Here is an 18,932-nt window from a genome sequence, read left to right as displayed (position 1 = left end):
ACCCTTCGGGGCCGGGCTCCCCAGCTCGGGAGCCGTCCCTCGGGAAAAGGGCCCCCGGGGGTGCTCTGCGCTCTAGCGCGGAGTGCGGGCGGGTGTGTGCGGGGCCCTGCCCTGCCCCGCCAGCAGCGCCCGCGTCTTCCGAGGCCTTGCTGGGAAACAGCCTTCAGAGGGCTGAAGCGTGAGCCCCCGGGGAGGGAGACAGGTTGCCCGAAGGAGGATGCCAGAGAGATGCTGAAAGAGTGCAAAAAGTTAACTTCAGGGGAGTCCAAGAACTCGAGGTGGGAAGGTGAGACAAGCAGAGGTAAGTCTTTGAACCAGAAGAAGTTAGATTTGGGTACCGTTTCCCACAGCAAAAGGCACTCTTGCCCAGAGCGGTATCAGACAAGAGGCTCTTGATGCCAAAGAGTTTTAAATTAGCGAACGCTCACTTGTAGAGCTCGTTGCTTGTGTAGGGTCAGATGTGGTTTCCAGGCGCGTTCCTGGCCTTGTTGCACAGAGCTCAACGAGAAGAGGAACCCATGATCGTTTCGCCTGATGTTGTGCCCCTGTGCCTTACTGAAACATTTGCGTGGGAATTCTTGTGATGGAAAAATATCCCCCTTTCATTGGCATCCTGTGAACAAAAGACACCGCAGACATGTGGCGTGCAACTCCATCGGCGGGTTATGAGCACCGACAGAGGAAATTCAAAACCAAAAAGATGAGGTTTCTTTTCTGCTCAGGCTTTTTTAGCAAGGACTTACCTCCTTGGGAAGGTAATTTGAGGTGTGCAAGAACATTATGTGTGCAAGTGCACGGGCAATCCATAGTGCTTTCCACAAGGAACTCTGGAGAAGCACATGATGTAGTATCCTTTGTGCAATGAAGAGTTTATAGGCATCTGTGGCAGCAACCAGAACAAATCTTGAATCCTGATTATGGTCCCTATTCTAACCCCACTAGGCTTTTCCTTCCTTTTCAGATTTCCTTCCTCTCCTCTAACTTTGTCCTGAGCCTGGGTGAAGGCTGAAAACATGTTTCAGATCAATCAGAACATGCGCTGCTTTATTTCCTGACCAAAAGGGCGGATTTGGCCAGGAGAGGCGAGGGAAGTGGAAGAAAGAAGCTCACAAACAAGACCCCATGCCATGAGGGGAGGGAAATACACTGTTCAGTCTCTGGTTTTGGTCTTAATGCAAAGTACCACCACTGTTCTCACTTTGTAGTGCCAAGGGTTACGGTTAGGGGACACAAAGGGTATGAGGTGATAACAGGTGAAATTGGGCAATCCATTTTTTTGGTGTCTGCTTGCAACCCTGGGAAGCAGATCTATAAACTCTATTCAGCACTCCGCAATCAGATCCCATTCTCAAGCAATCAGATCCCATTCTCAGCAGACACAGAGCTGAGAGGATTCTGGGATGCAGGAAGCAGCAAGGTTGGATGGGCTCTGTTTCCCTAGCTCCTTTCCTCCTCTAAGGAGGTCTTTTTATCTTTGAGGGCTGCTTACATCACCATCCATCTCCATACCATCAGGTTTCTTTGAATGGCTAATGCCACTGGTGGGAATTAGGGCAATGAGTATACTCTGCAGGGCTAGCTCATTTGGAAAGCCAGGCTGGAGGGTGAATAGGCCTTTTTAGATGTTGGGAATTGGACAGTGCTTTGCCTGCTCAGAAATTTTTGACCTTGAATGGTAGGCAGTATTGGGGGAAATAACTCCCAAAAGAGTTGTCCATAAACTAAATACAGTAAAATGATGCCTGCAGGAGGCTGTGACCAGACTTTTTAAATATGTTCACAGATCAGCTGCAGGGGCTGTGTCTTTCACTAGGATGTAACAACTTGGAGATCTCTGGTCTCCATTCCCTTAGAATGGTGGTGAGTGGGCGTCAGGTGAGCCCTGGCAGGACGTAGCGGAGTGGCCATGTATGCTAGGCTTGAGAGTGCCACCCTCCTGTAGGTTGTTTCCTTTCTAGCAACGCAGTGGGGTATTGCTTTTCTTGGAGCTGCCAAATGGGTGCACGCTGGAAATACAAAGTGATGTGTGCTCGCTTCATTAAGAAATGATGGATTTTAAATGAGGTGGTTATGAGGGCAAAGACGGGAAGAGTTGCATCTAATGGGCTCAGAGAGAGAGAGAGGGGAAAAATCCCATTCCTTTAGTCAGGCTAACAACTGGGATTGGTATTGCTCCCATGTTGCTTGCAAAAGGAAGTTCAGGGAGGTGCTTGGATACATATAAGCACCATAAAAGAAACCGTTGCTAAACTTGGCTGGCCAAGGATGCACCCCTGTGACATGGGTTCGTCTGTGCCCTGCTCCCATCTGCCGTGTCTCACATACAGCATGGCCCACTTAGTACACTAAAATCTCTGTCAGTCTCGGGATCACCTTCCTAAAAGCAGAGTCCCAACCCCACGCATAAAGCCAGCCTGCCAGCGTGCATGGATCTAGGAGTGGGGCGATGCAACCCTTCCATGATGAGGGACCAAGGACGTGTTGAGGCAGTCTGCTAAGCCTGGCAGAGGTATGTGCTCTGGGAAATCTGGGCTCTTTTCCTAGCTCTCTCTCCAGCTTTCAGAATAACTAAAGGGAAAGCAAAATAGATCTGATTTCCTTATCTTTTCTCTTACAAATATTTTCCTCTCTGCTTTCTGGAGGACTGTGAAGACTGACTAATATTTATAGCCCTTCTGAGATGTTCACTGGATGAGGCTGGGTAAGAACAAAGCATTAGGGTCTCCCATCTTATCAGTGTGGGATGGAGACCTTATTCCTCTCCTGCTTCTATTGCCCCATTAAAATGCTATAGACCTGATGCAAAAGAAACTGTAGCCCAGTCTGGGCTGCAGGCCCAGATCTGAGAGACAGCACGCTGTACTTCCATCAGTTTAATTACTTGAGGTGCAGAAGGCTCTTTGGCATTTGCTGAACTGGTTGCCATTACGCTGTCTCGGTGTTGCACAGTCCTTTGAGGAAAAAGGGCTCTGGGGGTCTGTACCAGAGGGGAGAGGAGGGAGGAGTAACTACCCAGAATCATTAGTGTGTGCTGTCAACATGCACTTAATCCGTCTGTCTCCCCTCAAAAAGCACCCAAGTCTCCATGCTGAAGAAATGAAACAAACTGAAATAGTCAGCCTGTCCTGCTTGTTACCTCGCTCATTGTTTCTGCCTGGAAATGATTTCCTGTGACTCAGTGTGTCAGCTCACAGCATCCAAACTGACTCAGCTCGTGTGGTTCCAGAGACAGCTCCATCCCTGTGCTGCTCTCTGGAGCCTTCCCTGCTCCTGCCGTGGCTGAACAAACTCAGTTTCACATCTGTTCCTGTGCTGCCTCCTGCAAGTGAGCCAGCCGGTGCCCCTGCTTGCTCCGAGCTGGGCACGGAAATGAGGCACTGGAGGTGGCAAGTGGCACCTCCAAGAGGTGCTAGGAAAATGGGTACCAGTGGCCAAAGGGTGCTATTTAGCTTTCCCAAAAAGTGATCAAAACACAGGAGAGAAAATGGATAGAGACTGAGTTTAGCTCAATGTTTGCTTGCTGACGGTCTTTGGAGCTAGACTGAAAAACAGATCACGGTTTCCAGAGGAGCTACAGCCCATCATCTCCGAAGGTCAAGCAGCCTCTGGCCCCAGTGCTGTGCGACCACGTGGCAAACCAGGACAGGGAACTGATCTGACTGAAAACTACCAGTGTGTGCTGGCTCAGCTTGCAGCTGGTTCAGGTGCCTGACCAGGTTCACTTGTGCCAACCCAGGGCAGAAGGAGGAGGTATGGAAACCAGCGGCCACAGAAATACCAGGGGAGGGTGGTGAGTGGCTAAGCAGTGCTGCTGGCTACAAAACCACAGCCAGCAGTTGTGCACAGCAGAGCGCAGGGACCACGGGACGATCTGGTTCTGACTCACTCTTTCTTGTCTGGGGATAGCCCAGCTCCAGGGGAAGTCTGAGGAGGAACCAAAATGCTAAAACCCAAACTGCTCTGAGAAGTTGCAGTCTGCTTATCATAAAGATGTGTGCAAGGCATGAACCTTCAGAGGGAAAATGCTGGGCTGTTTCTCCCAAGCCTGTCAGTCATACCAAATTTGTGTCTTCTCCCTTACATTTGTCCTGTGACATGACTCTTTTCCTTCCTTACACATTTTCTCAGCTGCTGACAAGGCTGCCAGTTATCCCCCGTGGAGCAAATGGCGAGGGAAATCTGACTGGGCCCATAAGGCCGAGGCTTAGAACGGGACAGGAGACCGAATGGTGAACCTTCGGAGGTCATCCTCTGAGCATGTAATTCAGAACACACACTGGGAGGGGGGGCATGATGCTGTCAAGCCTGTACCCTAGTCAGTGGAAACTCATCAGGGGGCAGTGAGGGACCTTTTACCCTTGCTTATGGGATTGTTCCATACTCCGGTGGCTTTGGGGAAACTCATTCTCTGTTTTTGCTTCTCTCTTCCCCCCCCTTACTTTTGTTCTGTGCCTTCCAGGCTGCATACTCAAATGAGGCCAAGCTCCCTCAGGCAATAGCTTTCCTGTCTTGCATCCTGCCTTGTCAGTTAATTTTATCTCATTCTTTCAGTGTAACACTGCCTAAATGCAGGACCCTGTCACACAGTTTCTCTTGCAGCTCTGTGGTGGTGCTTCATTCCGAATCCCTTCCCAGTGACCGGTGTAGGAACAGAGGGATGTTCCTGGTGTGGTCACATCGAGATGGTTTCAGAGGAACACGCTCCCTGTAGCTATGTGCCACTAAGTTCAGCAAGAAGCTGGAGAGGTTTGGAAGCAGCGATTAACGTTCTGCTCCCCATTTCAGATTCCCATACCAAGTGTGCCTGCGTTCCAGCCGTCCACCCCCATCCCTGAGCGCCTGGAAGCTGTACAGCGCTACATCAGGGAGCTTCAGTATCCTTTACTGTTACCTTACTCACGGGTGTGCTAACCCAGGAGGAGAGAGCAAGGAGACTTTGGCTGTGAAGAACAGAAAAGCCCATTCTGTCGTAGCTGGAGGGAAACCGAAACTTGTTCCCTGAAAAGAGGAAGCTTGGCTTGCGATGAAGGTTTGTTTTGGTGCTCTGTTCCTTTTCTGCCCAAGCTACCTGGTCCTGTTCACTCCATGTAACAAATGGGCATGTTGTCAAGGGCCTTTCCCCACTACCCACCCTTCTAGGTCAGTGGCTTTACAGTGCCACTTCATTAAAAACATGGATATCCAAGACCCCTCTGTTGGGTCTCAGATGGACTAAAAACTGTGTCACCTCACTGCTAAGGTATGGGTGAGCTGTAGTGGTGAGAAAACTGCCCCTCAGGTCCTCCTGCTCGAACATGCTTCTCTCTAGCTCTCTGAAGCACCGTCAGCCACCCGGCTTTTGTGTGTCTGTGGTATCCTGCCCCTTTACAGACAGAGCTGCCTGTGTGACTGTGTCCTGGGAATGAGATTTTTCTAGCCCTGTTCTGATGGAAGCAGGTACGTGCCACGCAAGCACAGCCTAACCTCACTGATGAGACAGCCCCAAAACAAGGTAAGGTGGCAGACTTCTTGGCACCTCTCGCCCATCTAAGGAGGTTGTGCCCTGGCTTGGCTCCCAGTCAGTCTTGAGAATAAGGTACCATGAATGTCTCGATGCCCCATGCAGACAGCAGCAGGCAGAGATCTGTCAAACTTTGTTCTGCCCAGGTGACTGGGAAGCTGAGCAAAGCGTGTGCTGTCAGCACGGACCTTTGGGAAATGGAGTGGAAACCTGTGTGTGGGGAGGAGAAAGAGAAGAATTGGCAAGAAGGAAATAGAGTGGCAGTAAGGAGGGGAGTACAAATGCAGGAGAGGGAAGTGGGGGACTTGCACTGCTGTTGTATTTGTGGGGTCATGACTTTGCTGTGAGAATAGTAACAGGAAAGTTCTTCAGACTGGTTTTCTTCAAACTCCACTTGCCAAGCTCCCAAGCCCTTAACTTCCTGCCTCCAGGTACAATCACACTGGGACACAATTCTTTGAGATTAAGAAGAGCAGACCTCTGACTGGGTAAGTGCTGGCAGCCCCTACAGCATTAAATCCTTGCTTTAAGATGTTGGGGCTGTGCTATCCCCACTGCTTTTCCCCATCCCCTTGCCAAGGTCCAGGCAGCACTCAGGGCTTTCATACTGCAGCTCCATCCTACTTTGGGTGACTTTATTGTCTGTTGCCTGCAGCACGGCTGGGCAGAGCTGTGTCTGGCCCTTCTCAAGGACAAGAGTAGGTTTTGTTGTTGTGAATTAGTAATCCCAGTGAAATAACATAAATGTGTTCCAAAGATGTGCAGCTTCTGCCTGCTTCCAATTGGAATAGTATGAACCTAGATGGATTCTGAAATTAGGTCCTGCCTTAAACAAGCTTCCTAAAAGCCAAGTATCTTTATGGGTCCAACTTCATAGCTCCTGTGAGTGCCTTTGTAGAATGTAAGCTCACTAAAGCTTTTGGTGTCTCATACTTTGAAGGAGAAAGAGGGATTCTCCTGACTGCAGATTTAAGTTCCTGGAAATAAGCACGTGATGTTCATTGTCCATAGACTTAGGTGACCCCAATGTCTTGTGTTGTAATCAGTGCAAGGTCTCCTCCACAGGATTTGTGGAACAAGAGTAGGGCTGATGCCAGAGAAGAGGGCTCCAGTGTCCTTGAACCTTGTGAGGCAAGCATTGCTGGCTCTTGGTCCTTCGACGCATCTGCTCGTGGTCACGTTGCTGTCCACCCACAACTCACGGAGCCAAGTGCTGTGCTCTCCCCAAGAACAGAGGCTGGCCTAGTAGCCAGCCTTGCTGTAACTCACTCAGAGCGCTCCTTGTAAGCAGCAACAACGTGTGGTAGAGACCTGGTTTGGATTTAATATCTTCCAAAAGAAGATATTTTCTTCTGTTCCCCGCCCTCAGTGGGCTGGCCACCTTCTCTCCTGGACACCTGCCGGACATCCGTAAGGCAAAAGGGCTGAATTGGCTGTACTTGCATAGCACAAGCCCTCTAACAGTCCTTGTCTTCCCTTGTCCCACTCTGCAGGCTGATGGACCTGGCCAAAGAAATGACCAAAGAGGCCCTGCCAATAAAATGCCTGGAAGCTGTGATCCTGGGAATGTATCCTTTCCTCTTGGAATTGTGCATGTCTTCCCATCCTTCTGTTTTTTCCTCTGCCCTCTTATGATGCTTTGAGGATGCTGATAATATTGTCACCAAGCCCCACATCCCTCTGCTTTCCCTCCCTGGTTCTCCCAAAGAAATCCCACCAATAAAATCTAAATCCAAGCAGTTCTCTGAAATATCAGAACTACTTCAGAGTTGCTCCTCCTTCCCCAACGAGGGTGGTGCTGCTCTGGACAACTCTGCAAATGAGTAAAAGATAAAGGAAGCATCCAAGGAATATCTGAAGAGGGGCAAAAATATTAGCTGGAGTTATGTGAGGAAGTCCTTTGTGGGTTAACATCATTCCCTTACTGCAATGTTGCCTGCACATGCTCTATGTTAAAGTTAGGGATCCCCCCCCAACTTCCAGTTATGGTGTGTGTCACTTTACTATTGTATCTAACACTACCTGCCAGCTTAGGCGATATCTTTATTAATTCTAGACGTGTGTCACCTTTAAGCACACATCTTTCCTAACCATCTTCCAGGCTTAGCCAATGTCACTTAGGCTATAGGTTCTTGATGCACATGGGCAAAGCCACCCAGAGGGGCAGAGCTGGCAAGTGAACTGTGCAGAAGGGTAGGCTGGTGAGTGTTTTATCCTTAAGGATGCTCAGTTTCTGTGTGAAGCAGTAGCTAGTAAAACAGATTAAAGCAAATGGAGGAATAATGCTACAGTGTTAACAGTTTGGGAGCTGTGGGATACAGTACACTTGAGGGGTTAGCATTGCAACTTCTGCATCACAAAGCTGCCTCCACATTAACTTCCCTTTTTGACTGTCCTGTGGAAGAGGCCAAGCCTGGGTTCCCCATGACCCAGATGAGAGTAGGGCAGCTTGCAATGAGCTGGAATCTTTATCTGGAGAACTAGTCCTGCCTGCGTGATGCCTGAAGTAGTGGTGAGTGCTGAGCAGGCCGGGAGGGTTTGGAGCAGGAAGGAAATATCTTGTCATGAAAACGGTATTGATGGTGGTTTCCTGAGCATTGGCTGCTGACAGTTACCTCACCAACAACATGACCACGCTGGACCGTTTCCCCATCAGCTTCAAAACCCACTTCTCAGGGAACTACTTCCGACACATTGTGCTGGGGGTGAACTTTGGAGGCCGCTATGGGGCACTGGGCATCAGCCGACGCGAGGAGCTCATGTACAAAGCACCCGTCTTCCGCACGCTGAGTGAACTCATCTTTGACTTCGAGGAGGCGTATCGCCGCTGCTGGCACACTCTCAAAAAGGTGAAGCTGGGCCACTGTGTGACTCATGACCCACACAGCGTGGAGCAGATTGAGTGGAAGCACTCCATCCTGGATCTGGACAAGCTAACCCGGGAAGACTTCCGCAAAGAGCTCGAGAGACATGCCCGTGATATGAGGCTGAAGGTAAAGAGAAGGGATGGAAAAGCACCTCACTGCTGCACCCGCTGTCTTGCCTTGGCTGATAGAGTTCTGGGGGAATTACGTGGCAGGGAGGGTGGAGTAGAGAGTGAATTGGATGTTGGGGGCTCTTTTCCTTTGTATACAGGCTGGCCCCCTAATGGACACTCGGGCAGCACTGCAGTTCCAATTAGCTTGGACTGTATACAATCCTTGGGGCCATAGCCATCACCGTAGTTTGCTTTTTCTGGGTTTTGCTTTTTTGATGCACTTGCCTTGCTTTTGTGTCTTTTATTCCAATATATTTAATAGTTTTTACGGGTTGCTTACTCATATTGGTTTTCTGCTCATGTTGCTCTTATTTTAATTTTCTCTGGCAGATTGGCAAAGGAACTGGACCACCATCTCCCACCAAGGACAGAAAGAAAGATGTCTCCTCCCCACAAAGAGGTCAGGCCAGCCCCCATCGGCGCAACAGCCGCGGGGATCGACGGTGAGTGGGGCTGCTGGGCAGCAGACCTATCCAGAGCATCTCTGTTTTACTCACAGACTTCACCTTGCTGTCAGGTTTTGGATCCATCTGATGTCTTACTGGGGTTCCTCATAAGAGGGGATACTTATCTGACCTGCAGTAGCATTCTTCCCTAGTCTGTGCCTTTGCGAGTTTCTCATTGCTTAGGGAGTGGGGGGACAGCTGGGGTTTGTTTTGGCAGGGAGGAGGAAGGCAGCTCAAAGAGAGAGTGATCTTGGTAGCTGATATTTAACCTTACGACAGGGTCTGAGCTCTGGTGTCTCACAGACCTGTGCCCCAGAGATTCCAAAAATTACACTGCTGTCAGTGAGATTGTTTTCCTGAAACTGATCCAGAGTACCAGAGTGGACTTTTTACGCTTCCTAACATGCATTCTCTTCTGTGGAGATCGTTGGGAGAGTTACTGCAGGTTGCAGAATAATCCTGCCCTCAACAGTGCAGGATAAGTCTGAAGCTTTCCTGTACCTATTCCTGTGGTGCCATCTATGTGTAGCACCTCCTGACTTAAAAAACCAGTTTCTGAATAGTTCTTACCCTCTTTGCTCACAGGCCATCTGGAGAGAAGAAGCCTGCCGATTCCAAAGCCATGCCAGACCTCAACGGGTACCAGATCCGGGTGTGAAGAGAGCTGTGCCTTGTCTGCCTGGCTCCACAGACTTCTTGCTGGCCACAGTTGGGACCTGGATCCACCCACGGTGATTCTGACAAAGGGGACAGGGGAGTGGGAGCAGAACGGAGTGCTGATCTTCCCAGGTACTTCCTAGTGGGCCAGTCCCAGAACTGGATCCCATGGGTCCCAGAGGATTCACCTGCCTGTTTCTGGGAGAGGTGTCCATCTTAATTCACTGAAACAAGTATTTTTAAAAATAAAAATTGAAAAAAGATCTGTACATTGGTGGGAGTTTGCTGCAGGAAGAGTATGAAGTGAGTGGGGTCAGCAGACTTGCTATCAGTTCTTCTGTGTTGACAGCAAGTAGATGAAGCATCTTGTCGACAGTACCTTCTTCCCTGTCTGCACAGAAGTCGTCAACCCATGCAAGGCCTGTAGGGCTGAGGGAGAAGTGATGCTGGAATGAGATGGCCCCTGCATCTTTGTGCAAAAACTCTTGGTTTTGTCATTATGAACTCTTTGTTTAGCACTGCTCTTGTGAGAGACAGGGCTGAATTTGCTCGGCCTGATTTACTGGTCATACAAGGGCCTCTCACCTGGAGAAACCACACCTTGTGTGTTGAGTCCTGCCTGTTTCAAAACATTTCATTGTCTCCGAGGGGGTAGACAGTGGGATGATGATCCTCTTTACCCACTGTGATGCTGGTGAGCTGTTGGGTCAATTCTTTTTGTGGTCGAGTGGGTCAGGATATGCCTATGCCATTGCCATATGAAAACAGACAGAGAGACCTCAATCGTCCCAGCGGTGCAGGCAGGGGCTGGTGGGAAGCCTGAACTCTGAGTCATCTCTTAGCAGCCTTCTCTGCATTAACTTCTAGTGACTGCTACTGAGAAAGCGTGCAGAAGGCACTCCAGTCACTGAGGTACGAGTTTTAAGAGCAAATTAGTTCAAGAAGGATTTAATGACGTAAACAGGTTTTACAAGCATTTTTCCTTTCCCCAGGGGTCTTGCTCCTTCCTCGCTGAAGTGTTAGTGCTAGAGTTACAGGCACCTGTTGGTGGGAAGCCCTGCTTCCAGGAGATTGCAGCTGCTTTCCTGACAGCTCAGCCTGGTGTGTCCTGAAACTAGTTCCCACCCCAGTCCCAGAGCTGTGCTGGTGTTCTGGCTGTTCGGATAGCTGCAGTATTGCATGGCACCACTTAGCCTTCCTCAGAGTGCTGGGCTGGCCCTTTCTGCCCGCTTACAGCCTTGACTCTTCCTACACTTCTTTCCAGGGGAGTGCCGTACTACTGAGTAAGCAGTAGTATTGTGTGTTGCCAGACCTCTCTTGGAGGCTTAGGGTCTGGAAACAGTGGGGCTGCCACAGGTCAGAACAGCATGGCCTTGGAGTGATCTGGATGCATATATGTAGGGGATGCAAAAACTGAGCTTGGGAGTGGGAGTTTTGAGAGAAACTGAGTCTTGTTTTATCACAGCACTGACAAGGAACTGAACTTCCTGAAATACTACACATCTAATTTTGTTAGAACTGGGCTTATTCTTTCCTGTGACCTTGTTGGAAACATGATGGAGCTTAGCTCTACCAGGTTTTTTGTTGCAGTATTGCTGTGCCACGCCCTCATATAAGCAGTGCTATTTTGGTGGCAGAGAATGGGTTCTTATCTGCAAACAAATTAGCTCTTCTGTTGAGTTAAAGCAGTGTTAATCCTTGAATTGCCACCCACAAGCAATTTAACTCAGGCCTTACAGGTTCCTAATTGTACATCCTTAACTGTGATGTAATGTGCAAGGCACTACATCCAAACCTTTGCAGTCTGTCCTTCCAAGCTCTCTTTGCAGTCTGTACTTTCCTGCTATGCTGTACAACCAGGAGGACAACCCACAGGGAGGTGGCAGAACTTGCTGCTGATCCGAGATAAGGTTAATCCAGAAGAGGATGCTGGTTTCTACGGTGCGGTGCAACACCTGTCCCCTCCCTTGCACTCCAGCTCTGGGGAACAATTTGAAATTAGATGGCAGCAGCCATTTGAATGTGTCCTCTGGTCAATTTTGTGCAGCTGTAAATTAACATTTAAGTGTCTGGATGCTAATGATGATGTTAGCTGTAAAGGTACCACAGCTACCTGTAAACAGTGTGGGTCACTTGGAAGCCACCAACTGCCTTTGCGTAGTGTTTGCTATGCAGTGGACGGAAAGTTCAGGTGCCACTGTGAATCATACGATAAATACAGGCAGCAAGGGAGACTGAATGCCAGGTTTTACTAAAGGGGATGAAATCCAGGAAGAAAATTATAAAAGCCACGTAGATACAACTAGGATGCCTCCTCACCATGACTTTGGTTGGTTGGTTAGTTAATTCAGAGTAACCGGAAAGCTTTTTAGAATAATTAGCAGCTTCACACAGAGCACATTCAATAGCTGCACAGACTTGAGCCTTTCTAGATGGAAGGGAGGAGAAGTGTGTTGGGGGGACGAAGACTTTAAAACAGATGGGGCAGGTGAGGGGTCAGCTGCAAGCTAATGATGCTTTCTCAAGAGCAGGGCAAAAGAGATGCTTAGCAGTGTTAGATCACCAGGGCAGTATGCTTAAACCAAAATGCTTTGTTTGACCTGGTAATTAAGCGCTTTCCTGCAGGATGTGACTGAGGTCAGTAGCTTAGAAAACCAAAGGAAGTGAATGTTTAAGGAATGAATGACAGATAGAGTTCAAGGTCTCTTAATCCTCAGCTACAGCCAGATAAGAATATCCTCCTGCAAGACTTAGTTGCACAATTATGTACATTAGGAGGCATTTAATTCTTCTTACGTATGTAATGTTGATGACTTCTCAAGATGGACACAGGAGCAGACATGAGCCCTCTACTAGGGTTATTACTTCAAGCCTTCTACTATGTTTCTCTGTGTGGTAGAATTCCTGCCCCGTACTGTTCCTCTATCTTCAGTTTAGCAGCTGGTGTAAGAAACTGGAAAATGACCAAACAATTCTCCCCCTCTTGCTCCGTCCATCTTCGTAACAAGATGAAACTCGTCAACACACAGCTTAGCTTCCTTGCTAACAAACAAGACAGCATCCCCCTATAACTGAGAGGATTAGTGCAATCCAGTTTTACGCCATAAGAAACCTGAGGGCACAGTAAAGATGAATCTTGACACTTCCGCTTCTTTCCTCCCTCCTCCTTCTGGTCTGTCTGCCTTTAACTGCAAGGAAAAAAAAGGCTGGAGATGAGTCTTTTTGACTTCTGCAGTCTTTAGAGCTACAGAGAAGGAATGAAAATAAGGAACTAGGCTGTAACTCATATTCCTTACTGCCTGTGGAACAAAACAGATGGATCATGAGGAGTCCTATTAATTATTTAATGTTCAATATTAATATGATCAGTCACGGAGCTCTGGGGTGTCAGTGCAGTAGGTCTCACCTGACATCTGTTCTGCAGTACAAGTCCTTCTGAACTCTGTGGAAGGGAACTGTGTCCATATGCCAGGAATGGAGAGACCCTGCCTATGTTGTATGGGAAGTCTAGGTGATCTTTGGAAGACTTGAACAGATGCTGACCTACTACTAGCAAAATTATTTGAAATGTAACGCAAACCTTGAAATAAGAGTTTTTCTTCATACATTTATGTAGACAAGTCCCTTGATACCTGGCCAACTGCAGTTTTTTAAATGGATGAACGGGGTAGTGAGCAAAACTTTCTGTTACAGTGTCACTCTGATACAAACTTCAGGTACTCAAGAGTGGGGTTGGGTGTCCATCACTCTGTGACACACAAGCCTTTTTTTTTTTAGTTCTGATACGATAGGCTAAATGAGTCTTTAGGAACTTAAGGTATGTTAGCAAGTGTTTTAGCTGGGAGTGGAGTGGTTTTTTTTCAGTTGACTGTTTTACCTGTGTGCCACCGTTTGGATCAGTAGGTAGTATGGTTGGATCTACCAGAATAAATGACTCGAGAACTGTGGCTGAAACACAGTTTCTGTTCACGCAGTAGCTGTATTGCTGTTATCAGATCTGCTTAACGTGAAGGATTTTTTGTATTTCAAGTGAAAGCCTTAATCAGGTGCCTGCCCCTTAAGGTAGGCTCACATGTGGTGGTGTATAGACTAAAAGAATACTGTTCTTAAAATTGCAGTTTAAAAAAACATAATGAACAGAAGAATGCTTCTGTTGCCAAAGGGCAAGAGTCTGGATTAGATGGGCTTGACCTTGCTCCAGTGGCTCTGGCTAATCACTTCAGGTGGTTGCTTTAGCCACTTGCTCCTTCTAAATGAAGTATTTCAAGAAGTCCTGCAAATCAGGCAGTAGATAGAAGCAGGAGATGCCCTGTGTCCCGTGTGTGCAAGTCTGGCCGAAATAACGCCACATACGCCAGGGGTCTTGCACTGTTGTCCTGTCAACAGCAAGTGCTACTCCGGCTTGGTGTTTGCTCTGCCACAGCAAGGTGGAGATAGTCCCTCTACAGCCAAGCTGTAAACTCCTTGGGGAATTTAGTATTTTTGTCTGTTTTCCAAGCAAGCGTTTACTTGTCTCACAGCCACTCTCCTTCTGGTGCCCTGGCCCTGTCTGCTCTAGAGCGACGACTCAACATAGGCCCAGAAGGCTCCTGAATCCCCTGTAATCTCTGCAGAGCAGAGTTTCCCTCCAGGTCAGGGCTAAGACGGTGCTAGTGGGACCAGAGTGGTCCCCTTCCATGCACATCAGTATTCTACTCTAGCACTGACAGGGTGCTCCAAGACCATTTACATCTTTATCACTGGTACAGCGCAGAACTAAGCAATGGAAGGTTTCTTTCTTTAAGAACAATATCACGTGTGTCTTTTTGTAATTAATCAGTGTGGTTCTGTGGTTTTATGTAGCCAGCACAGAACTTGTATTTAGATTTAGTTCTTACTGCACTTCCCACAGCCCTCATGTTGATATTTCTCCCTGCTTCCTTTGACACTTAAGACAATAAAATTCCCTCTGCACTGCTCTCAGCTGGTGCAGAGAAAGCAAGATGTCTGTGCTGTCTTTCTTTCCGATCTAAGCCCTCCCCCTGTTGGTCAGCTGAGAAGTCAAAGGCACAGCTCTGAGTGACGCTATCAGACAGATTATATCCAGATGGCCTGCCCTTGCAACACTATAGACAAGGAAGAACCCCAATTCTCCTTCAGTCATCAGACCAGGTGAGTATGTCTGTACACACACAGGCAGCTGCCAGAGAGCAAGAAGCATGTATGTGGCTGTGCAGCAAAGGCTAAACCCCATCTTTTCTTCTTGGAGTGCCATCAGTCAGGCTGGATGGAAAAAATAGTCAGTGGACACAGCAACAGAAATGTCAGTCTTGAAACAATAAGGGTTAACACAAGCCTCTGCTCTGCTCTTCAATATGGGATCCGGTGCCTCTGGCTTGAAAAACAATTCTGCTTAAGGTCTGTAGTTTAGTGGCCTTCCAGACTAATGACCTCACCGGGACTTCTCAAGACAAATGCTGGGTTAATGAAGGACAGTCAGCTGCAAGAGTCAGTGCATTTCCCCAGCAAGGGGATCCAACTTTATTCAGGCTATCATCTTTCAGGCATAACATAACCCTTCTCTCCAGGGAAATGAGTAATAGCTGGGACCAGGGCCAGGATGCAGGCAAGCCTACAGCGTGTAGAGGAAAGGAATAAACATCCCCTAACCTGTTGTCCCACAGAGAATGGCACATGCGATCGTCCCTCTTAGCTAAGTTAATTATATGAACAACTTCGGCCCTGAGGGGAAGTCATTGCACAGCACCTAGTAGACGGTGTGAAGACGCAGAAGAAAGTAGCCACTTCGTAAGCCTGCACAGCCTGTGCTCAAGCCCACGACAACAGACTTCAGCAGCAGTCGAAGGCTTCCTGCTCTCCTATTAGATACTTGAAGATGAATACTATTATCAAAAAAAGACAAAAATGCTGTGACTTCTGTAAACCTCTACTTCAGATGCTTGCTTGAAAATATCTTCTGTCTCATGTCTTACAGATTTTGTTAAAAATGAACTCCTAAACCCCATACAGGTCAGAGTGATCACTAGACAACGGAGTGAGAACGGCAGAACAGTGGCTTGGTGACAGCAGAGATTAAAAATTACTTTCTGCTCCCTCTGAGATCAGGTTTTCCCCCTGCTACTGACAGTTCTGCAGTTCTAGATTTTTAAGTCAGTTAGAGATTACGCTACTTGGAACTCAATGAAAAACCTTTATTGTGGAAAGGATACACAACTCAGTAAAGCAGTAATTTATAATTAAAAAGAAACCCAATCAGCTATGATGCTGAGAAGCCCAAGACTACAAAACTTGAGGCTTTCACATGACTAAAAGCATACAGAAATCCATTCATGAGGGCATGAAACTGAGCCTTAAGAGCACCATTCATGCAGGCGCACAACATGCTGTGGATAGCAGGCCATTAGACTTGTTAACTCTGCTGAGTTGGCTTTCCTTGGTTGTATTTTTATTTTGTCAAAGAGTGACTGCCATCCTATCTCCAACCTGATGTGAGGGAGGAAGGAAGGAGAGAAATAGCTTTAGAATAACTGCTGCATTCATCTGCCCCCAGTTCAGGGGCAGCTGCTGAAAGTGGCCAGTAACTGAATAAAGCCTAAGACTGCTGTAGAAGGCTTTCCATCCAGAAAAAGACTAAAAAACTAAATCACATTGCTAAGGCTTGAAGTCAAGACCTTTTTGTGTATAAAAGGAAAGAATGGATGGAACAAACGCATCTTTTGTTGCGGCACATGCCAGCATCTACTTTAGTCCTTCTCCCATTTGCTACCTCAGCACCTCGAAAGCTGCTGTGTTTGTCTAACCAAAGTTAGGAAAACTTTTCCAGCTCTACTATACAGCATTCCTATTCCCTTAGAAATCCTATTCAAGCATGTGCAGTCAGGACCTGAAATAAAATAAATAAATTTTAAAATAAATAAAAGGAAAAAGAGGTTCAAGACTAGAATGACATTTTCAGTGGAAGTTGGAGGGTAACTTGCCTTGACAGGAGCAGCCAAACTTGTTCAGCTGACAAAGGGATGGAGCTTGAGGCATGCCAGCTGTTAAATCTGTTGTCTTGGTTAACACAGCAGGTGAGTTCTCTACAGAAACCTGGTATCATGCTTTGAAGCACAATGCAGTACACTCAATGGCAGTGACCAGGCAGCTTGTGCATTTCGGTGTGACAGCACTATGGAAAGCACTCCAGGACAGGCAGCTGCAGCCTGGTAAGAAGCAGGTTGTAGCCAGCAATTTAATAAACAGCACAACAAGCCTACTGAAAGGGGATGGTACCCCCCTAAGGCTTAGAATCACAGAATGGTTTGGGTGGGAAGGGACCTTAAAGACCATCTAGTTCCAACACCCCTGCCATGGGCAGGGACACCTTCCACTAGACCAGGTTGCTCAAAGCCTCATCCAACCTGGCCTTGAATACTTCCAGGGATGGGGCATCCACAGCTTCTCTGGGCAACCTTCTCTCCTCTCCATGAGGAGGTGTGCTCTTCCTTTAGATAAGCCACAAAAGGCTTCACCTGCATTTGGATGAACCATGGATATATCTGCAAATTCCTAACAGTACATCCAATAGATGTTCATCAGTGAGGGGGTGGCAAGGGGAGGAGCAATTGCACTGTAGCAACACCCTGCTTTGCAGACTGCCAACGCCACTCTCAAACATCATCAGAGGCAGGACACATACCTTGGTGTGCTCTTAAAAGATTCTCTCTGAGATAAACTGTTCTTAGAGCCTCTGAGAGACTCTTCAGAGAAGAGGAACTAAGGTAAAATGTATTTCAGAGTCCTGCGCTTCACAAAGCAGGTGGCACACAGAGCACCAATGATAAATCTTAACCTTTTTTTTAATATATGTAACAAGAATTATTCCCATCTAAGTGTTGGTTTCAGAGCTCCCACCCCTCCCACTTAACTCTTCAGGGGTTAGGGAACCCACTGTCTTATGGACTGACCCTATTTAAATGTTGAGTTTATAAGAAGACCCAGCCCTAAAGAATTCCACCCATAGCTTCTAACTGAAGAAATACAGCTGCAGAAGAAAATAAACACCAGTAACTCAGAAAGATAACTGGATATGGCAGTCATGGGAAAACAGCTGCTGGAGAGATACCTCGTAAGGAAAAGGCATGGAGAAAAATAACCTCAAGCAGCAGCCAAGTTTCATTTATTAAGAAAAGGAAAGAAACCATGTTTACCACTCCTCCCATCCCATGTAACTGGGAAAACTAATTATAAAGGGCATCCTCCTGAAGTGATGAATTTAAAACTCTGAGAAAGTGAAGGAAGTCCAACTTCCGTCCAAATGGCATAACTAACCACAGCCTAGCAGCTGTGGTGCAATCTAAGCTGTTGTCTAGCAGATACTTTGTGAAATATGTGTTTGCCCGTACAGCTGCACGCTCCTGCGGCTTAGGAGTCTGGTAACAGGGTATGTACACACACTGCCACTGGTCTCTGGCACCCCTTCCCCCAGGTACCAGTCTCTGAGCGCTGCTTCACTACTAAGATGATGTAGATGATCCTACCTCTAAGATACCTTCCCTTTCTGATGACAGCAGATATTCCCGTTGTTCTGTTTTCATAACCATTTACAGACGTCTCTGTAACTCATCAGAAAGCTGTGCTAATGACAACTAGTCATGCATTTAGGTCAGGAAAAGAGGGTTAAGGGCTACATCTGGAATCAGTTCTGCATCCCACCATGAGCTGCTCATAACCACAGCCTCTCACTGTATCACTGTGTGATATCTTTAAAACATCACAGACACATTATTTTTTCCCTGCAACTACATACTAGTTATATACTCCACCTCCAAACCTCTCCTGTCGTCCCCCACAGCCAGAGGCATCCATCTGGTGTTAACCCCAAATCGCTCTAGAACACGGGGTTTTTTATTTCCTGAAGCAGGCCAGCTGTGTAGGGGTCTATAGCAGAGCCTCAGGGACAGCGGTCAAAACAACCACAGCAACCAACTCTTCAGCTCTGCCTTTGTGTGTCTGTGTGCAGTCACTAGCAACGGTCCTGCACTTCTGCAGTAACTTCACCTGTGAATGCCCAAGGAAGCATGTGTGAGCCAGGGCCTGGGGAACTGCAGGTCCCCCTGGGAGCATTCTAACCTTCAGAAAAAAGAAACAGAGGACTTGCAGGCAGGCATTGTCCTCGGGTTTCTCAGCACATGCCTCCATATTCACATCCAACAACTTAACCATTCCAAGTTCATACCATACTATCTCATATATGGAAAGAGAAAACATTAGCTTGACCCATGGAACATTAGATTGTCCAACAAATATAACT

At 47.5% G+C, this 18,932-nt stretch overlaps 1 protein-coding gene across 1 annotated transcript; it reads left to right on the top strand.

Annotated features, from left to right (window-relative positions):
- Positions 1–2,446: 2,446 nt before the first annotated feature.
- VASH1 (vasohibin 1) lies at positions 2,447–10,089 on the top strand. Its single transcript, XM_010150978.1, is given in 7 exon segments — positions 2,447–2,509; positions 4,786–4,874; positions 5,932–5,988; positions 6,994–7,068; positions 8,112–8,493; positions 8,868–8,980; positions 9,569–10,089. Coding segments are annotated over 7 exon segments (852 nt in total). The 3' UTR covers positions 9,642–10,089.
- Positions 10,090–18,932: the final 8,843 nt, after the last annotated feature.

Source organism: Eurypyga helias, unplaced genomic scaffold, assembly GCF_000690775.1.
Source record: "Eurypyga helias isolate BGI_N326 unplaced genomic scaffold, ASM69077v1 scaffold10084, whole genome shotgun sequence".
NCBI classification, from domain to species: Eukaryota; Metazoa; Chordata; class Aves; order Eurypygiformes; family Eurypygidae; genus Eurypyga; species Eurypyga helias.
This window is presented reverse-complemented; position numbering and strand designations above follow the sequence as displayed.